This window comes from Trichosurus vulpecula, chromosome 2, assembly GCF_011100635.1.
Source record: "Trichosurus vulpecula isolate mTriVul1 chromosome 2, mTriVul1.pri, whole genome shotgun sequence".
Taxonomy (NCBI): Eukaryota; Metazoa; Chordata; class Mammalia; order Diprotodontia; family Phalangeridae; genus Trichosurus; species Trichosurus vulpecula.
The window spans coordinates 89,687,144-89,709,799 of record NC_050574.1 but is presented as its reverse complement, the minus strand read 5'-3'; the positions used below and the strand labels follow the sequence as shown (position 1 = coordinate 89,709,799).

General features: G+C 37.1%; 1 protein-coding gene across 3 annotated transcripts in view; it reads right to left on the bottom strand.

The window, feature by feature from the left end:
- Positions 1-7,519: 7,519 nt before the first annotated feature.
- CCNA1 (cyclin A1) overlaps positions 7,520-22,656 on the bottom strand; it is a 37,387-nt gene continuing 22,250 nt past the window's right edge. For 2 of the 3 annotated variants that reach the window (XM_036746847.1, XM_036746846.1), the window contains 7 exons: positions 15,763-16,015; positions 15,458-15,582; positions 14,483-14,706; positions 12,658-12,862; positions 10,477-10,590; positions 9,002-9,135; positions 7,520-7,766 (listed from right to left, as the gene is read on the bottom strand). In XM_036746847.1, coding sequence (XP_036602742.1) covers positions 7,715-7,766; positions 9,002-9,135; positions 10,477-10,590; positions 12,658-12,862; positions 14,483-14,706; positions 15,458-15,582; positions 15,763-16,015 — 1,107 coding nt within the window. In that variant the 3' untranslated portion in view covers positions 7,520-7,714. The remainder of the gene's footprint in view (positions 7,767-9,001; positions 9,136-10,476; positions 10,591-12,657; positions 12,863-14,482; positions 14,707-15,457; positions 15,583-15,762; positions 16,016-22,656) is intronic. The other variant, XM_036746848.1, reaches the window with a different exon arrangement.

Here is a 22,656-nt window from a genome sequence, read left to right as displayed (position 1 = left end):
CCTCTGGTCCTACTCACCTGGCTTTGCAAAAGTTCATACAATTCTTCCCAGGTTTTTCTCAAACCATCCCCTTCATCATTTCTTATAGCACAATAGTATTCAATCATATTCTTATATCATAAATTGTCCAGCCATCCTACAATTAATGGGTATCCTCTCAGTGTCCAATTCTTTGCCACCACAAAAAGACCCATTATAAATATTTGTATGTATATGAGTCTTTTTTGACTTCTTTTGTTCTCTTTTGGGTATATCCCTAGTAGTGACATTACTGGATAGAAGAGTATGCAGACTTTAAAAGTCTTTGGGGGATAGCTAAAAATTGCTTTCCAGAAGAGTTGGACTAGTTCATAGCTCCAATAGTGCATCAGTGTACCCATTTCCCCATATCCTCTCGAGCATTTGTCATTTTCTTTTTTGTCATCTTAGCTAATCTCAGGGATGTGATACTTTATAGTTATTTTAATTTACATTTCTCTCATTATAGGTGATTTATAGGATTTTAATATGGCTATTGATAGCTTCAGTTTCTTCCTTTGAAAACTGCCTAATCATATCCTTTGACCATTTATACTTGATAATATTCTTATAAACTCCATTTACTACCTATTTTATAAATGAGATCTTTATCAGAGAAACTTGCTGAAAAGATTTTTTCTATTTCCTGCATTTTTCCTAGCTTTAACTGTATTTGTTTTGTTTTTACAAAAACTTTTTAATTTTATAAAATCAAAAGTTATTCATTTTGCCTCCCATGAGCATCTCTCTCAATCTCGTTTGGTCATGAACTCTTCCCTTATCCATAGAACTAACTCCCAACTCCACTAATTTATTTATATCCCCATTTTTGTCTAATTTTGAACTTATTTAGGTATATGGTATGAGATGTTGGTCTTTGCTTAGCCTCTGATACACTACTTTCTAGTTTTCCCAACAGTTTTTGTTAAATAATGAGTTTTTATCCCAATATCTGAGATCCTTGGGTTTATCAAACATTAGGTTACTATGTTCATTTGCTTCTGTATTGTTTAGGTATTGTGTACCTTAATTGATTTGACTCATCAACTTCTATATTTCTTACAAATTACCAAATTGTTTTGATAATTGCAACTTTGTAGTATAATTTGAGATCTGGTACTACAAAACCCCCTTCCTTCCCATTTTTTTCATTGATTCCCTTGATATTCTTGATCTTTGTTGCTCCAGATGGATTATTTTTTTCTAGCTCTATAATTATTGGGTAATTTGTTATGACACTAAATAAGTAAATTAATTTGGGTAGTATTCTCATTTTATATACTAGCTCAGTCTTCTCAAGAAAAATTAATATTTCACCAATTATTTAGATCTGTCTTTATGTGAAGTGTTTTGTTCTTGTGTTCATACAATTCCTGTAGACTCCCACATATTTTATACTGTCTGTAGCTGCTTTACATGGAATTTCTTTATCTCCTTCTGCTGGATTTTGTTCATAATATAAATGCTGATAATTTCTGAGGGTTTATTTTTATATATCTGACAACTTTGCTAAAATTATAAATTGTTTTGATTAAATTTATATTTTATTATTTTATATTTATTATTTATATTTATATTTATTTATATATATTTATATATTATATATATTTATATATATTTATATATATATTTATATTTATTATATTATAATTTATATTTTCTAGCATTCTTTAGGTTAATCCTCACATTATGTGCAAAAAGTAAAAGTTTTGTTTCATCATTGCCTATGTTTATTCCTTCAATTTCTTTTTCTTGTCTTATTGCTATCTCTAACATTTCTAGTAAAATATTGTATAATAATGTTGTAATGGACATCCTTGCTTCACCTGTGATCTTACTGGAAAGGCTTCTAGCTCATCTCTATTACAGATAATCCTTGCTCTTGGTTTTAGATATTAGTTATTTTTAAGGAAAACTCCATTTATTCCTGTGCTTTCTAGTGTTTTTGAGAGGAATTGATGTTGTACTTTGTCAAAAGCTTTTTCTGCATCTATTAAAATTATGCAATTTAAAAATATTATTAATATGGTCAATTACACTAATAGTTTTTTCTAATATTTAACCAGTCATACATCCTGGAATAAATACAGACTGGTCATAATGTATGATCTTTAAGATATATTACTGTAATTTTCTTGCTATTATTTTAAAAATTTTCTATCAATATTCATTGAGGAAGTTGGTCTAAAATTTTCTTTCTCTGTTTTGACTCTTCCTGGTTTAGGTATCAAGACTGTATGTGTGTCATAGAAGGAGTTTGGTAGGATTCCTTCACCTCTTTTTTCAGTTTATGTAATATTCGAATTGTTCTTTAAATGCTTGGTAGAATTTGTCTGTACATCCATCTGGTCCTGGTTTTTTCCCCCTTTAGTGAGTCATTTAAGGCTGGTCCAATTTCTTTTTCTAAGATAGGGGCATTTGCATATTGTATTTCCTGTTCCATTAATCTGGACAATTTTTTAAAAAAAATATTCATCTGTTTCATTTAGATTGTCAGTTTTATTGGCATGTAGCTGGGCAAAACAGCTCCTAATAATTGTTTTTATTTCATCTTCATTGGTTGTAAATTCACCTTTAACATATTTGATACTGGTTAGAAACTGCTTTCTAGTTTCATCAGTTAAATGTTTTGTTTTGATTTTAGTTTTGTTAATCTCTCCTCTGATTTTCAGTATTTCAATTTTTCGTGCTTAATTGGGAAATTTTGTTGTTCTCCCGGTTTGTTGTTGTTGTTGTTGTTGTTGCATGCCCAATTCATTGCTCTACTCTTTAATTGATGCAAGCATTTGGAGATATAAATTTCCTGAGCGCTGCTATGTCTACATCCGCCAAATTTTACTATGTTGTCACATTGTTGTCATTATCTCTAATGACATGGTTGTTTCTAGGATTTGTTCTTTGACCCACTAATTGTTTAGAATGAGATTAGTTTCCAATAATTTTTAATTTATGCTTCAAAGGCCTTTTATTTAATGTAAATTTTATTGCATTATTGTCAGAAAAAAAGATGCACTTAATATTCCTGGCTTCCTGAATTTCTTTGTGAAATGTTTATGCCCTAAAGTATGGGTCAATTTTTGTGAAGGGGCCATGCACAGTTGGAAAATAGGTATACTCCTTTCTATTCCCATTCAATATTCTCCAGGGGTCTATCATATTTGACTTTTCTAAAATTCTAATTATCCCCTTAACTTCTTGAGTTTTTTTAATAGTTAGTCTAAGTCTGAGACAGATAAATTGAGGTCCTTCACTACTATAGTTTTACTATTTCCTCCTGAAACTCATTTAACTTTTCCTTCAAGAATTTGCACACTATGCCATGTGGTACATTTAGTATTGATATGTCTATGAGACCTTTTAGTAAAATGTGGTTTCCCTGTTTATCTCTTTTAATTAGGTGTCTTTTTGTTTTTGCTTTGTCTGAGGTCATGATTGTTACACTTGCCATTTTTACTTCAGCTGAAGATTCTGCCCCAGCCCCGTATTTTAACTCCATGTATGTCTTTTCGTTTCAAAATGCATCTCTTATAAACAACATATTGTTGGATTCTGGTTTCTAATCTATGCTATCCTTTTGTTTTATGGTAAGCATCCAATACATATTCAGTTATGATCGCTGTTTATTTCCCTCCATCCTATTTTGTTATACTTAACCTCTTTTTAAAAAAAATGTTTCCTCCTTAAGAGTCTGTTTTGCTTCTGACCACTGCCTCCCTTAATCTACCTCCCCTTATTTCCCCCTTGCTTTGTTTTAATAACTTTCCTGTTGGGTAAGGTGAATTTCTGTACTCAACCATGTTTATTCTTCTCTCCTTGAACCTATTCAGATGAGAGTGAGGATCAAGTGTTGCTTCACAGGCCCAGTGCCTGCATCCATTGTAGAAATTCTTCTTTGCTGTACCATTTATATGAGATAGTTTTCTGTTCTTCCTCTCTGGTACCCCCTCCCCCAGTGCATTCCTCTTCCCCATCCTTTCATTTTTCTTCTGAGATAATCTAACACTAGACAATCACACCCAGGCCCTCTCTCTAATTAGATTCCCTTTAAGAGCCTTAGACATGATAAAAGTTCTGAAAGATTACATATGTCCATTCTCCATGTAAAAATGTTTAACCTTCTTTAGTCCTTTATAATTTCTCTCTCCTGTTTACCTTTCTCTTGAGTCCTGTGTTTGAATGTCAAATTTTCTATCCAGCTCTGGTCTTTTCATCGGGAATGCTTAAGTCTTCTATCCATTTTTCCGCTGAAAGATTATGCTTAGTTTTGCTGAATAGGTTATTCTTGGCTGCAATCTTAGATACTCTGTTTTCTGGAATAGCATAGTCCATGTCCAAAATTTCTTGACAATGATGGCTGCTCAAGCCAGTGTGATTCTGCGGTTTCAAGGTATTTCAGTTCTTTCTTTCTGGCCACTTGTAGTATTTTGTCCTTGATTCTCAAATTTGCCTGGGAGTTTTCATTATGTAGTTTCTTCAAGGAAGTGCCAGGTGGATTTTTTTCAATTTCTACTTTTTTCCCTCTGGCTCTAAAATATCTGAGCAGTTTTTCTTCATAATTTCTTTAAATATAATGACTAGATTTTTTTTTGGCTCAGGTCTTTCAGGAAGTTCAACGATTCTTAAACTATCGCATCTTGATCTATTTTTCAGGTCAGTTGTTTTTCTTATAATTCACATTTTCTTCTATTTTTTCAATCTTTTGATTTTATTATTTGTTGATATCTCATGGAGTCATTAGCTTCCATTCCGTCAATTCTAATTTTTAAGGAGTTATATTCTTCGGTAAGATTTTGTGGCTCTTGTACAAAGCTATTAATTCTCTTTTCATGACTTTTTTTGTATTGCTCTCTTTTCCCATTTTTTCTCCTCTGCTATTTAGTTTTTTAAATTGTGCTCTTTTTTAACTTTTTTAAAAACTCTTCTAAGAATTCTTGTTGAATTTGTATCTGATTTGCACTTTTCTTTAAGGCTTTGCTTGTAGATGTTTGAACTTTGTCACCATAGTCATTTTTCATGATCAGGTTCTTTTTATGTTTGCTCACTCTTCCAGCCTACTTCTTGACTTTGGACTTTTTTAGTATTGGGCTCTGCTCACTTCTGAGTAGGGTGGTGGGATGTCTGACCTCTGCTTTTTTCTTTTTATGTTCTGCTGTTTTCACAGCACATTCTGGGGACCAAAAGTTTTTGGTACTTCCGAGGTGGTATGATCAGAGGAGAAGTTTGTTCACTGCCCTTCCAGTATAAGTTCTACAAGTTCCTGATATAGATTTGGGCCTGTTGGTTTCTGTGCTTTTGAGTTTCTTTAGATGATTGCTGGACTCAGTTACTGTTAGCCTGCGGGGAAGTTCTGCAGTTTCAAGAGTGACTGAACTGCTTGACTCCCCTTTGTGGTTTCGTGCACTGGTTATTCTAGTGCAGGCTTATGTCCTGGGTTAAAGTATAAAATAGTCTCCTTTCTGTTCTTGGGATCAGAGCCACACAGTCAAATTTTTGGAATTTGCTCCTTGCTCCCTCCACACCTAGGGTCCCACTTGCTTCTGACCATGACCACTCTTCTCTCCCCTGGAACCATGAACCATAACCGGGTAATGAGTAACAGAGTTACTAGCCCACATCTGTTCCTATTCCCAGTGCTGGTTCAGGAGTCCTCTGGGATCCCTTTCTGTCCTGGTGCTTCCAACCCTTGTTTTCAGAGCCCGAGGACTAGAATGCTCCCCATAATTATAGTCACTGCACTCCTGGCCAATCCCTGCCCCAGTGTCCACATACCTCTATCTTCCTAAGTTGCCTTGAGCTAGAAAAATGGCTAACTGTGACTGTTTCTTATTTTTCCCCCAATAAGAATTCAGCTTGGTGCATTTCCTAGCCTGATAGGGAAAATACGTGTTGAGTGAGCTGGGCAAAAATGTCAACATTCCCTCTGCCTTCTTGACTGCACCTCCCCCCATCATTATGATTTTAATGGGCACTATGAGAGGAAGCCTGGTTTAATAGATATAGGCTAAACCTTTAAAAGGGAGCATGGTATAGCGCTAAGAATCCTAGAGCTTGATAAGCCTGCCTCAGGCAACTAACTGGCTATGTAGCCTCGAGGAAGTCAGTTAACCTCCATAATCCTCAGTTTCCTCATCCATAAAGTAAGGGGGCTAGGTGGAGCAGTGAGTAGAGCACTGGCCCTCAAGTCTAGAGGACATGAGTTCAAATCCAGCTTCAGATACTTGACACACTAACTAGCTGTGTGAGTTGCCTTCCCCTCTCAAAAAGAAAAAGAAAAGTCTACAAAGTAAGAGGGATGGATTTGATGGTCTCTAAGGCCCTCCAAGCTCTAAGTCTGCAATCTACTAATGATCTGGGTCCCTGCCACATAGTTGGCTGTGTGAGGATTGTCAAGTGATTTTACTGCCTCAAAACTAATCTCTAACTTACAGGCAAGTTGTTCAAGATGCCTTGAAAGAACCAAGGGATGGCAACGTCAACATTTGGAATTCCTAGGTTCAAAAATTCACGTTAAGCTTTTTCTATCTATGTTCTATGCTTAACACAAACAAATAAACAAAAATAAAGCAGGGAGTATCTAGACTGCCAGAAAGTTTCCACACCAGGGGTACCCAAAAACCTAATTAAAATCTCTAGTACAGACTGCCTCCCCACTCCCCCAAAAGGTTCATTAGGCTTAAAAGACTTAAAAGCAGGAGGAAGGGAAAAAATAGCAGCTGCCAAAACTAACCCTTACAGTTTCCCTCATGACTAAGCAGCTTTTCCCCATGGATGTCATATTTTATTATAATGATAGTAGCTATCATTTATATAGTGCTTTATACATGTTCTCATTTGATTTTCAAAATAACCCTGTGAAGTAGATGCTATTATACTCATCTTCAGATGAGGAAACTGAGGCTGAGTGGATTGCCCATGATCACAAATCTAGTATCTGAGGTAGGATTTGAACTCAGGACTTCTTGACTCCAAGTCCAACATGCCAGCCACTGCACTACTAAGCTGCTCTCTATATGGCAGAGTAGATCCACTCAAAATCCTATCTATCTATTTATGAATACTATGGTTCTAAAGTAGGTAGTGCTAATTTCATTTTCTTGCTTTCAAGCACATGCTTATGATAGTTGATTAAATCAAACCTAAAGTTCATTTAGGCTTAACCACGAGATTCCTATGGTATACTAAACTACATTTCTTCCCCCATCTCCTGTTTATTCTTTTCGGAAGAACTATAGTTCTTGGTTTACAGTCTCCCTGTCGCCTATCCACCTGAGCTACTTTTGTTCCTTTCCTTCCCCTTCTGTTCAGTTCTCAGAGAAGGAAAATGGTTACCTGCACAAACCCTTACCAATATGGCAACCGTTGGACTCTCCAGATCAGACCCCTTGCTCCAAAGACCTCTAAAAGACTTCATAACTTAAAAAAGGATTCATTTCATTTATAGCTCATGACCAAAGTCCTAATAAACAATAAATAGTAAATAAGTGAAGCTTGACATAATATTATGAGGCAAGTGTTTTATTTAAAAAATTAGTCTATATTACAAGCTACTTAAGTCTCAATGACCTTTAATACATTTACATCTTTAAAAAGTGTCAGCTATGTTTAGCAACACTTGCTGACCTGACCTGCAGTGCCCTATAAAAATACAAAGATCAACACTGTTGATCTTGAGATTAAGTGCTTTGTTTCTGGAATTTTATTTCAGAGGAAGAATTGCAGGTGGTTCCATAAGGGAGACACGCAGGTACCTGCAATGAGACCACAAAACCAATTTGTAATCATGGGCTAAAAGACTACAATTCACAAAATTCATTCAGATAGCTTAAGCCAGAGAAGAGTACATGTAGCAAGTATTGGCACATTTAATCCATAACTTAAGTCAGCTGACAATAACTTATAAATGGTCCCCTCCCTCTGCCACCAGACCCCACCCCAAAGAGAGAAATAAAAAGGAGAATCAAGCCCAGATCCCAGGCTTTACTGACCTGAAGTCAGCTTCCTCCTCTAAATTGAGCCCAGCATACCTTATCTTCAGGCCCAGAGATATTGCCTCATACACCCTTTATTTAACTTCCCTGACTTTTGAAGTCCAACTGAAGTCACTAAACCTCCCTGACCTCTCTACTTCAGGTACCAGCTTCAGTCTGAGTTCAGAGATCAGCCACAACTGGACTCTAGTCATTTCTAGTTAATTTTGCCCCATTCTGCAGTGACCATTGTCACCAGGTGCCACCCTTTTCCTTATTTTCTTTCTCTCCACTCTGGAGCACAAGAGAGTATTTTCTAAGGTTTATTAAAAAAGGAAAGGGATACATATAAATTCAGATATACAGGGGATAAGGTAATTAGAAGTGTATATGATAAATTTATACTTTCTCTTAATTAGGTTACCCTAAACTTTCAGGTATTCTAGAATAAAATATTCCCTCAGGCTTATCCTGTCCATCTGAATTCTCTCTTGCCCTGGTGGCCTCTGACTTTCCCTTCTGAACACACCTTAGCCAAAGTGGGGATTGCCTACTTGAGCTGTCTAAACCAAGATCACTGGTTCATTCTTCCAATCCCAGGTTCACTCTCAGCCAATCGGGGAGCCTCTTGATGGTATAGCAAGCTCATGGTGCTCCACCCAGTCTGGTGCCATCACTGAACTATGTAGCTAACCACACCTCTCCCCACCAGGAGACAAACAAGGAATATAAGAACAGGTAAATAGAGCAGAACCATTCACCTCAAAATCAAAATCACAATTTAATCTGACATAGATTATCCCCAAATGCATACACACATGAAGACAACCCAATTTTCTATCTAGCTTTAGAGTTAACCGGAGCCTCTCCAGTCAAATTGCCTTGGTTTAAAAAGTTTAATGTGTATGATATTGGCTGCAGAGAGACTGTGCTACTTCTAACACTGATGCTGGTATGACATACATTCAGCTTTTATTGAAAGTGATCCAAGACACAAGGAAGTTTTAGAAACTTACTTTGATGCCTTATACTTTTCCCTAATTGCTTGTTGAGGTCGATGGGGGATATCAAGGCACGTTCTGTGCAGCTCACTCAGGCAAGGCACTATTTCACTTAATGAATACCCAGTGAAGGCAGCCAGGGTTTCTGGCTATTCAAGGAGGAAAAAAAGACAAACTTGCTTCATAATTTTAAAAATAAGATGAGAAAACTACAGATAACTCTGATGACTATAATAGATTGTGTTGAATCTCTTTGTGTGTATAGTAACACAAAACACAATTCTTACCCTTTACAAGAATGATAATACAGGAATGAGGAAATTATCCTTGAATTAAATTCTCTTGTATTTTCATACTTGACAAGGGAAGGCAAATCCATTCTACCAGCTTTTACTGACTGTCTGGCTTGATGGACGAGGCAAGTTTCCCAGAAGATGGGGCACTTTGCCTACATGTCTATCTGTTAGAGGGCTTTCTGCCAAAAGCAGAGCACTTTAAAAAGTACCTAATATGCAATGATATTTTTCAAAAAAGGATGAAAGAGAGGAGTTATAATGCTCTGCCTGATTCTGACCAGCAATTTAAGCCAAAAACAAACAGAAAAATATTTATGATGGCTAGGCACTTTAACTGAGTTCATATGACTTGGACAAATCAGGTAAGACCCCAGGGTATGAAAAACTCACAGAAATTTTTACTGAACCAGTGTGCTCATGGAGAATGGGAAAAACACTCTATGGAAAAAGGAGAAAGTAAATTTTGCAAGCTATAGACTGGTTTGGCATTGATCACTGTTCTAGAACAGATTACTACATGTGGCATATGAAAAACAGTAAATGCTTATTAAATGCTTTATCCATCTATGGGTCAGGCACTCAAGAAAGGGAAGAAGCGATTGCTATGAACCAGCATAGATACACTGAAAAGAAAAGCATTCCAAATCAATTTTATTTCTTCTCTTCCCTTCTAGCCCTCTCCCCACACCATCCTTATTTTGGCCATGGTTGCTATGCCAGAGTACTCAGAAGAGGAAACTCCAGACCTAGAGAGTCTAAGGTCCCCAACACACACATATACATATATATGCACATATACACACATATACATGTGTGTATGTGTGAGTAATGACATATGTGTGCATAGGTATAACATGTACATAAGAATGTATATAAACAAGTCTGTATATATACATGAAGACCCAGAGAGTTAAAGTGCCTTGAGGCAGGGTTTATTAACTTGGGGTCCTCAGGCTACCCCCCTAAGGCTCCATAGATTGATTTCAGAGGAGGTATGGGTCTGTGAACTTGGATGGGAAAAAAAGATTACATCTTTATTATGATAAAATCAGTTCCCTTTGCAATCCTATGTATCTTGTTTTAGACATTTAAAAACATTATTCTGAAAGGGATCCATAGACTTTTCCAAAGTGCCAAAGGGTTTCATGACACAATAAAAGTAAGAACTCCTGATCGAGAAATATTATTTCTTACCCAGAAGTGCCGGTTCACAGTGTAGTTTGCCAGACAATAAGCAGCTGCAGCAATAAGTGAAGGAACATATTTCAAGAATGGGTCAGCTTCAAGGAGGCTTAGTTCTGCAACATACTAAACACAAATTCCCACCAAAACTGTTAAATCTTACTTAAATAAACAAATATGCAATTGCTTTCTCATTGTGACATTCACATTGTTGGTACTAAGTTTTTAGTGTCACCCATCAGTGGCCCATGACTTCAAGCTAGGTTGACCCAAGATGTACTGCCTCATCATGGGGATACTCAGCTCTGGGTTCACCTACCTGAGAATCCCCTATGACCCCCACCAACCTAACAATGGTTAAACTGATGGCCAGAAGAGAGGCTATATGGATCAGTATGAAGTCAAAATAGGTTACCACACTGATAAAGACACTGACATGGAAAACAACATTGACAAAATCAAGCAATCATGGGCTTTGCTGTTAGACAAGAGAAACTTGCTATGTGTAGTTCAATTTCATTTAACTAACATAATTCCTCCTGTTATAGTCTATTTCCAGTAATTAACCATTGCTGGATGGTGAGTGGGTAGAGCGCTGGACCTGGATTTGGGAAGCTGAGTTCAAATCCAGCCTCAGATATTTACTACAAGTGTGACCCTGGACAAGTCTGTCCTCTGTCTGCCTCAGTTTCCTGAGCTTTGGGGGGAAAAAAGGGTACCAGTCCAGTTATTAACGACGTAGATAGTAAGTAATGAAACTCCCTAAACCACAACCAGAAAACAAGCTTAATTGTAACATAGCTATCGTTCACCTATATAAAACAATGGGGAGAAAATCTGTAATTCAAACTCTTGTGAAAATCAATGCTTAAAACTAAACATATTAAAGAAAAAAAAAAGGAAAAAAAATATGACCTTATTTAAAATGTTGGGGTCTTTGCCATCTAACTCCTACATGGTGTGTAAGTAGATATACTTCCCTTAGCTCCCCTAAGAGAATCTAAGTTCCTTGAGGTCTCAGACTCACTTTTCCCCTTGTTATCACCAATACTTTATACAGTCCCCGGCACATAACAAATGCGTAATAATAAATGCTCATCATGGCGATTCCAACGCTTGAATCAGAAATCTAGTTACTCTGATTCTGTTGACTGATTCTAAACTGCAAGGCAGGGGAAAAGGGGAGGGAAAAGAAATACTTTTATACAGTGCCCACTATGTGCCAGGCACTGTGCTAAGTGCTTAAGGATTATGATCTTGTTTGATCTTCACAACAACTCTGCCGGTGGGTGCGATTATTAGCCACATTTTATAGATGAGGAAGCGGAGGCAGACAGAAGTTAAGTGACTTGCCCAGGGTCACACCTGTAGTAAATGTCTGAGGCCGGATTTGAACTCAGCTTCCCAACTCCAGGTCCAGTGCTCTAGCCACTGGCCATCCAGCAATGGTTCATTATTGGAAATAGTCTATAACAGGAGGAGTGATATTAGTCAAATGAAATTGAATTACACATAGTGAGTTTCTCTTGTCTAATAGCAAGCTTACTTCATATTACAGTTTAGAGATCATTTGTACCCAAGGAGTGAAGTTCCTCCAAGTACAAAGTGTCCCGAATCTTTATGCAGTTTCAAGTTATTAAAGCTTAAAAGTGCATTAGGACTTTGGGGACATCCTGTATGTTACTTGTTTCAAGTTTTGCTAGTTTATAATAGCACAGAGAAAGGGCCTCCATCTTCCCAGAAAAAACAAACAAACAAACAACTTTAAAAAAAAAGTTAACCATGATGATGCTGTTGCTGTTCAGTTGTTTCAGTCATGTCCACCTCTTCCTGACCCCATTTGGCAAAGGTTTTCTTGGCAAAGATACTGGAGTCATTTGCCATTTTCTTCTCCAGCTCATTTTACAGATGAGGAAGCTGAAGCAAACAGGGTTAAGTGACTTGCCCAGAGTCACACAGCTAGTGTCTGAGATCATATTTGTATTCAGGTCTCCATGATTCCAGGCCCAGTACTCTATCACTACACCATCTTGCTGCCCATTTAACCATACTAGAAAAGCCATTTGGACAGTAAATTTAAACCCGTAGTCAAATGCATGAAAAGGAAATGAGAAGCCTTGAGCAAAAACTTAGATCTGCCCTAAAAAAAAAATGTTTATGACCTCCTTGCTTTTTGGAAGCTACTTAGCATACCTTGGCCAGGTTCTCAGTTCTTAGGCAGACTCCTTGCTTCTGTAAGTACTGAAGAAGAAACTGGTTGATAGTCGGCACTGTCAGGTCAAAAGCCAGCACTTTCAGGAGCAGGTGCTCCATTCTTAAGAGCTGCCGTTTTGTGTAAGTGTCGTCAGTTATGTAGACAAATTCATCAACCTCTGGTGGATAAATCTCCTCATATTTCCTAAGAAGAGCAAAGAGTTTCACAAAGATAACAAATATTTTAGAAATAAAATCTCCTCTTCTCTACAAATCCGTTTAGCAAAAGACTTTAAGAATCAATCGCTGAGTCTATAAACTCCTTCAGGTGAGAGCCATATTTATCTTATCACCTTCACTGTCTAGCCAATCAACCAATTCATAGCAGACCCTTTACCATTTCAATTTCTTTACATTCTATCTTCTCACCCACTTGAATGGATAGAGGTGAGGATATTTTCATTTTAAAAGTTTGACATTATGAAGATCTGCTTAGCTAGGCCAAGTAGCCCCTTTTCCAACTCTTGGGGTTTAGTTCTCAACCCTTAGACAAAATTTCTGGCTGACAACAGATAAAATTCCATTATGATTAACTCCCTGAAATTCTCAAAAAAAAGTTTTATTGTTGCTGTTGTAGAAAAAAATTCTGATTAATTCAGTTCAACCTCAATTCAACTCAACAAATGTCTAATAGGTAAAGGTATTCTCCCGAGTGCTAGGACTACAAAAATAAAAATGAAACTATCCTTGCTCTCAAGGATCTTATGTTCCCAAGGACCAGAGGGGTAGGCAATTTGATGACCAGATTTTTTTGTAGTTAAACGGTAAAAAGTGATTTGGACACAGCAGGAGAAAGATTATATATATGCATTTCTCTGCCTAAATCCTTCATTCCATCTGACATAGGTCTTTGTGGTGTTGCTTTGGGGAATTTATTTTTTTCCAGACTTAGAACAAAAATGCAGCACATTCTCTAGTATTTTACAGTTTATAAAGCACTTTTTTCACAAAAATCCTAGAGGATAGGTAGCACAAATATATCATATATCTATATCTAGATACATATATCATATCTATATCTAGATACATATATCTATATATACACATATATATTTATTTATATATCTATATATCTATTTTATTTATATATATATATATATATATATATATATATATATATATATATATATATATATATATATATAAAATAAGGAAGGGCCCAGAGGTTAAACACACTTCATGGCTAGGTATAAATTAAGGGCCAAACTGGCATTCCACTTCAGGCCATGTTATAAATCCTATGCTCTTTATATAATGCCATACTACTTCTCAAATATACTTGCCTGAATATAAAATATACATGTAAATGGAAGTTAGAAGGTAAGACAGCAACCCTGCAAGAACACAGCAATATCTTGTTGCACTATTATAGTGTTTGTTAGAAATAAGTAATTTTGTATTGATTAAGGGCCCAGAGAAAGCATTCATTGAAATTATTATCCATTATAATCAAATCATTAAGCTGTTGTTGCTATGACTCATTCATTCAGACATCATAAAACTAAATTCAGCATTAGCAAAATTATGCATTCATTTTTTATTGTAGGCCAACCGCTGCCTTGTCTAGGTAAGAAGTCAGTGTGCTATTAAAAAAGAAAAAGAAAAATTCTAAACCTAATTCCACAAAAGAGGATCTTTTCCTGAAGAAGGTGAGAACATATTTTAATTGCCAACTGACTAAATTGACATCTCTTCAACAAAAAAAAAGATAGGATTTTGAAATTTTAGGAGTGTCACCATTACTTCAGTTAGAGAGAATACTTACGAAGCCAACAGAATGGCTGCTGTTCCTACAAGCTGCAATTTCCCTCTGAGAACAGACATGCACGAAAGAAACCTGTCCAAGAAATTGACAGCCAGGTACAGAGTTTCAGCTCGAAGTTTGTATTCTTCCCCAACCTCTACCAGCCAATCCACTAAAATGGTACGCATTCCTTCTGTGATATCAGGTTGCTTCCGCATGTAGTGGGCCTTTGGTCTGTATTTCATCTGTTTTTTGATAGAGTTTTGATATTAATTCAGTATGTGCTAGATGAGAGAAGGCATAAGACCACAACGAAGGAGCTGTGGGTTGTTTAGTTTAGAACAAAAACAAAGAACCTGAAATGGGTTAAGAAAGCAAAAGATTAAGAATCATTAATTAATAATAATTAATCAATAATTAATTAAGAATCACTATCAAAACCAAAAATATCCTTACTGTTTTAAGTTGGAGTGTGAGAGAGGAGGTGCACATGGAATGGAGTTATCTGGACCATTCCTACTCCATGATGTAATAGAATTTAAAAGGAAGTAGGAAAGAAACTGATCACATGGCTGTTTCCTACAGCATGTGTCAAGGCCTCTGATTTCATTGGTGTGGGGATTCCCTCCACCAGCACAGAATAGATAATCTATAATTTAGGAGTTTATTAAGTACTAATGAAATTAATGTTCACACAGCTAGTGACTATAAGCCATGAGATTCAAACTCAGGGCTTCCTGCCTCCATGCCCAGGTGTTATACTGTACGTGAAATGCTTTACTAAAGTTTCAGGCTTCAAGTTACATAGCTCCAGGTCCAAGTGAAGAACTCCTCCTCGTCCCATCCACCATTTTCATAGATGCCATCATTCCGTAACTACTAGCACAACCAATGACTAATGCTAGGAAACCACTGGTGGCCAAAGCCAACTACTGATAATTATTTCAACATCAAGGATCTGGGGTTGCTGAGAAAAAGAAAAGAAGTGCAACTCACTTCAGCTTCTCTAAGGTATTGATGAATTTCTTCAGCATATTCAGTCACATTTATTACATCTGTACCAATATCTAAATGATCCTCAAACTGTGATTGCAGAGATGTATCCACCAACATAGGAGAAACTGCACGGGTTCAAAATTCAGTTAGATAAGTCATTGACAAAATGGTAGCCTCTACCAATCCTCCCCAGTTAGAAGTCACAAGAGAGCCATTTCTTCTTCATACTTGACGTAACTAGATTGAGAACTTAAAATGTCAAAGACATCATTAAGACAGGGTACCATGAACTGGAGGCAAATTACCTGTGCTAAAATCCAACAGGAAGTGGAGGTCTGATTTCAGGGTGCTGGTGTCCACTTCATACAAATCTTCGTAGGCAATCTCTTCTCTAACAGCGCAGCTACAGCTACATGTCTCCCCATGGTCTGGTTCATCTACATAGATATCAAAGCCTTGTTTGGCTGGCACATGGACCACACAGTTAGAAATTAGTTTCTTTCCAGGTGGAGGGAAAACATTTTCTGATCCAGAGAAGCACCTGATGGTTGCAATTCCCTAAGACAAAACAAAAGAGTTACCTTCTTTTAAGGTAGGAAATAAACCAGTGCAAGCTACAATGGCAGGGGACATCGTAAAGATGGCACTTCTGAGTTTTGCCTTGTAAATTAAACAAGAGGAAGCAATGGTTGCTATAAAACCACCTCAAAAACTAGATAAGGTGAATAAAGAAAGACAGCATCAGTAACAACTATTTCTGGAAAGTTTCATTCAAAGAATGAAGCCTTCCATACTTGCTTCTTACACAGTACAAAAGCAAAGTGATGCCTTGGACCTGGGTATACAGAAGTTCACAATGTGTTCTCAGCTCCTAAAGCCAGGAAAATTGAGACTTAGAGGTGATAAAAGAAAAGGAGGAAAAAACTCCCACTAGGTCTCTTCCCTACCTTGTTCTACACCCTTCTCTAAGTAACTCAGCAGTAAAGGACTTCATAGGGTCAAATAAACCCCTTTCACTGGTGGCGGGGGAGGGGGAAGAGACAACACAAGATAAATTTCTGGGAGACTCTGCAAATAATAGATAACAAACAGCTTTCTTTAAGGATTATTCCATGCATCATTTTCCTCATGGACACCATCCTGTGTTGCTCTCTAACCCTGAGTAATCTAAAAATAATCTAAACAGAATCCAACAATGAAAGCAAAATAGTTTCCTTTACCTGTCAGAATAATTCTTCCAGGCAGACTAGTCTAAGTGTTTTCCTCAGGGATAGGAAAGTACAGATATAGACACTAAACAGTGAGCATCAAAGGCCAGCACTTACATACATTCTGGCCAATTTCATCATTACCACAGCTTATCAGCCAGCATATCAATATTCTGTTTCACTGTATTGTTAGAAATCAGTTGGCAGAAGAATTTTTAAATATGAGCTAAAATTGACATTTTTCTATATAACAACCTCCCATATGAGTGAAATTACTGAACATTTAAGTCTCAGCAAACATGGTCTTTGGCCAATTTTTATTCATCTAAGCACCATTGACTAAATCGTGTCAAGGATAAAGAAAATTCTTATCAATAACTCATTGTAGTAAAGAGAATACTGATCTTGAACTCAAAGTTCCCCAGTTTGTACCTGGTCTCTAACATTAGCTCTATAGCACTGGGCATGTTAGGCCCAATAGAACTGTAAGCTTCTTGAGAGCAAGATATGATTCACTTTTGGCTTTGTACTCCTAGTACCTGGCACAGTGCCTTGACCATAGTAGTATGTGCTTTAAAAATGTGTTAACTATAAATATTTTAGTACACAGAGTTTAGGCAGTATAGTAGCAATTTAGATTTGAAGATTTTTCCCACCCATTAATAGGCCATGTGACCTGCTTACATCACAGGAAGCCTAAATTACATGTGGTGAGAGGAACTTCCTGACAAGAAAAGGGAGTTTTCTTCCCGTCACAGGAAGTGCTGAGAGAGGAAGAGAGAACAGTTATGGCTGCTAATGGCCGCCATTGTGATTGTTAGAACTAAACAGGCTGACTTAGCTGTACTGTGAGTTTGTGTTTGGAGAAGACCCTAGCAGGGGGTGGAGAGGTTTTCAGATGGCAAGGCTCCCTGTTGTGATATTGTGTATTGAATGTTTTACTGCTCTGACAGATTGGATAAATGGCTTGTGGGATATGGCTCTCTAGTATCTGAATAAATGCTTTACTTCTACCTTCTCTGTGGAGAGTCTCATATACTTTGTGATACAGAACTACATAGGCATTTTGACGATTATTATCTACATTGTTATTATTGCCTTACCGATACAGGCAGCTACACTTTATTCTTCCTTTATCCAAAGTAGCGTAAGGCTACAAGCAAAAATTGCTGGGAGAATTACTGGATACGTCTACTGTAGTCTGACCAGAACACTAACTGAGAACACAAAATAAGGTATGACTATAAAGTATAGAGAAATGTGTGCCACCACAAATAGGACAATTGCTGTACATTGACCCCAAGGAATAATGAAGCTATAAGCCATAAGCTACAATCAGTTCCATTAATTGTGTTTATCAAGCCGGCAAGGGTGGTTCAAATTGGAAAAAAAAGGTATAGAAAGGGGAAAAACTACCCACACTTATCTCCAAAAGCTAGACACAATGAAGAGTAGCAGCTACAACATGGAAGAATAGCAAAAGAGAGGAAATTTAAATCTTTCACAGTAAACAATATCCAAGAAAAGAACAATAAAGTTTTAGATTTCTGCACACAAACGAGGTAAATTCTACCTCACAGGCTTCATTGAGACTTGGCAGAATTGGATTCATGGTTGGAATGAGTAACTGGGAACGTCTAGAGTTCACTGAATACAAGGGCTACACGGTCAGCCCTTTAGGAAAATCACTAGAGAAGACTCAGAGAGACATGATACCTTCAATATTCTAAAGGGCCAGCATGTAAAGGAATTAGCTTTTTTTATTTGTTTAGACTTTCAAGGAGCAAATGGAGGAAAACTTCAGTAGAGGGGTCAGAAGAGGAAGTTGCAGTAGTTAGCATTTATATAGTGCTTTAAGGTTTGCAAGATATTTAAAAATATGTCATTTGAACCTCACAATAATGCTAAGGGATACATGTTGTTATCCAATTTTAGATATAGGGTAATTGAGGTGGATCACGGTTAAATGACTTGACTAGTCACACAGCTACTAAGTATCTCAAGCCACATTTTAACTCATGTCTTCTTGACTCCATGTCCAATTATATATCTACTTGCATCACCTAGGTACTTTAAGCTTGATGCAAATAAAATATCATCTTAGCAAGACTATCTACTTTCCAAAGACAACCCTGGCAAAGGACAAAGAAACTCATGACTAAAAGGCTGAATATGGTTACACATGACATAAAGAAATACACAAAAAGTTTCATGAGGCCCCTTTCCATTTGTGCAGCAAAGGGTAGTGGAATGGCAGAAAAGGGAACAGAGTGCTGGGCATCACAGTTTTTAGACTGGCCATAAACATTAACTTAGCTATTAATGCATTCAGTGTGAGATTCTCCAGGAGCCAAACTATATTAATCTTGATGTCTCTATAAACAAACCCTGAAGACACAAAGAGATGGTGCAGCTAAATGGAAAGACAGCTCAAAGGTTCTTCTCACAAAGAGAAATAAAAAGTATTAGTAGAGGTGGATTTATGGTCATCTAAGGCTAGAAACATCACTTGATGAGACATTTGGTTATCTCTTATTGCAATGCTTTTGCTTATTTGCAAAAAGACTACTATGAGAAGTTGCAACATCTGTCATACTGAATAAACTGGAGCACTAGAAAAACTCTACCAAGACCTCATTAAGACTCTCCAAATCAAATCAACATATACTTTGATGCTCACTAACTTTAATGCAAAAGGAGGCAAAGGTAAGGACCAAAAAAATCTGTTGGAAAGGAGTATGGGATGAAAGAAGCCAAAAAATTATTAAATTACATAGAAGCCTCACATCTCTACATAAATATGTTTTCAAAAAAAGAACTGGAAGATGCTAGATAAGGGAATCATCACATAAAAAATGAAATTGACTGAATTTTAAACAGGAGGAACTTATTAATTACATGGGTAGAAGCTAGAAGAAAAAAAATGAGGAAAAGATATAGTACACAATTAAAATCCATCCAAACCTAATTATTGAAGTGAAAAAAATGAAAATGAATAGAGAAAAAGACATTGATGTCAATATTTCCATTTCATATATACTTAATTGATATGAACTGACTGCAACAATAAACAGTCAAAAGTCCACCTTATTCAACAAATGCTTAATCTACTTAGGAAGAAAGGTGCTACAGCTAATGACAAAACTAGTTTAGAATATAAACTTTATTTATGAAATCTTACAGAAATTGTGCAATATTGCCTCACAACAAAAGACAGTGGAAGGGGAAAATTTAAATAAAGTTTGATGAGAAACTCAACTAAAAGCAATGTCATGGTATCCCCAAAAAAACTAAGAAAGAAATCAGAAGGGAGACAGACAAAAAGTAGAAAAGATCTGTGAGGTTTGTTTTTTAAATAATTCTTTCCACCACCAATCACAGTGCAGCACCTACATTTAGATTCTAACATCGCAATCCTGGATGTACACTGAGGAAGTGGAAAGAGCACTGAAAAAAATAAAGATGAGAAAAGCAGATGGATTTCACTAAGTAGATTAGATCTTAGAGGGTGATGTTGGAGATGATACTGTTTTAAGGTAGTTACGGAATCAATTCAAGGTATTTCAAGAAGAAGATTCCAGAAGCATGAGGAAAAATAACCTCATTACCAGCCCTACCACCAGTAATAGAATGTTATTAACTATCAGCCCATATGCCCATCTACATAAAATTTTTAACAGGAATAATCTACTTATGTATGAAGGTTGTCCTTGAAGGTATTAGGAACAGGCTAAATTTCATATGATAGTCAGAAGTCCACATTTTTACTATCACACAATTGCTGGAAGACAGTCCACAAATCCCCATTAGTGTCTTAATTATTAAAAAGACTTCCCTCCAACAAGGTATCTCTCATGCAAGTAAAAAAATCACACAGGATTTCTTGAAAGGTATAACAAATAACTTTGCCCACAAGTGAGGCATAAAACAGGGAAGCCTCCATAGTCTCAAGTTTGAAAAATTCACAAAAGATGGTAAAGCTCTCCAAATGCTCCTGTTTACAGATGACATTTTGTTTGTATCAAGACCTAGAATACTGCAGAACTTTCTGCAGAACCTACTTAAATGTTTGATCTAAATATCCACACAGTAAAAAAAAAACAAGTGGATGAAAAAAGTCATCCATCTAAATGGATGGGAGACAATCATCTATAACACTCATCCAAAATTAATTATATCTTAGTGCAAATGGACCACGAATTGGGCTCAGAATTAAGCAGAAAGGACAAGAAACAATGGATTAACTTTGGGAAATAACAAGGTTTTTTGTGACTCCCAAGCTTCTTCCTGAAAAAAGGTCCTTCTTTTTAATAACAATATCCTTCCAGTGATGTATATGTCTTTGTGTCATTGTTCACTACCAAAGTCTCTAATGAATGGAACAAAGATTACCCAAAAGGTTATAGAGAACCATACAATAAGTGGGAGTAGGATGCTACATAACACAAATAATCATGCAAGAAAAGCAATATAAGGAAGGTCATTTAAAAAACTTATAAGCAAAAAATTAAAGTGGGGTAGTCATATGGTAATAGTGACAGATAAAATAGATGGTCCATCTGCAGCATTAGTATTCCCATGATATTGAATGAAATCCCTCCTAGGTTCTTTAGCTAGGTTCCTAGCACTTTGGGTGAGCCCCTTATGGTAAAATTATAAAAGGACAAAGATAAGATCTCAACCCTAAGTGGAAGCATGGTTATGTGTGGAACAGGCACATGTGGGTGGCTATCTGCAATGCTGGAGGAAATACCCATAATGACACTGATGATCTGCAAAGGGTGAAAGGCAAAAAAACTCCTAAAAATTAAAGCCACCTAGGAAGTGGAATCCACTGCACCTCAGGAACGTGTGTGTTTTCCTTCACTGGAGATTTTTAAGCAAAAGCCAGATGACCACTTCAGGTATGTTGTGGTTCACATCACATCTAAAGGATTTTTAAGCCAAGAAGTCCTGACATAATTCATACCAGAGGACTCACTCAGGGAGGGAATATGTTAAAAAGTGAAAGTGATATGGGGAGGTGGAGTCAAGATGGCAGAGTAAAGGCAGGGACTTGCCTGAGAGCTCCCCCAAACCCCTCTAAATACCTTTTAAAAATGACTCTAAACAAATTCTAGAGTAGCAGAATCCACAAAAAGATAGAGTGACACAAATTTGCAGCCCAGGAAAACTTGGAATCTCAGCAGGAAAGTTCTGTTGCACCAGGATGAGAGAAGAGTGCAATCCAGCACAGGCTGAGCCAGTGCAGATCTGAACCAACCCCAACAAATTCAGAGCGGACCTCGGGGTGACTGAATCATTGGCAGAAGTGGTGGTTCCCAAATCTCTCAGCCCACAGATGCCAAAGACAACTTAGAAGGTCAGCAGGAAACTTCTGTTGCACCTGGGTGAGAATGGAGCACGGTCCAGCACAGGTCATGCCAGCACAACCCCAGCCCCAGCAAACTAGGAGAAGGCCATAGAGTCATAGAATCAGCAATGGCTGCTTCTGGAGCTCTCAGCCCACAGACAGTAAGGGGGTCAAATAACTGGACAGAAGGACATTACAGGGATCTTTTTGCTAGCACCGAGGCAGGACTCTGTTGTTTTGTCCATATTCAGATCCAGATTGAAGTCCTGGATCTCAGAGTAAGGAGGAGCACTGGCATAGCAGAGTATCCAGTAAAGGGGGAACCCTCCCAACAGTTCCAAGCAGAAAAAAGTGCTTGTGGTCACTCACAGACCAGAACACAGGCCAGGATAGTAGTAAACACCTCTCCTTACACCTCACTTTGGAAGAACTAAAAACTTACAGATCCCTAGAAGTATCTTTGAAAACAGCTGCACACTGATGTCTTAAAAGAAAATAGCTGCACAAAATCCCTGAAGCTTGGGACAGCGCACCCTCCACCCTGGAAGCAGAGCCCTACTTTAAGAAATAATCAAAAGTCAACTAAAAGGCTGGGAAAATGAGCAAACAGCAGAGAAAAGAACTATTGAAAGTTACTA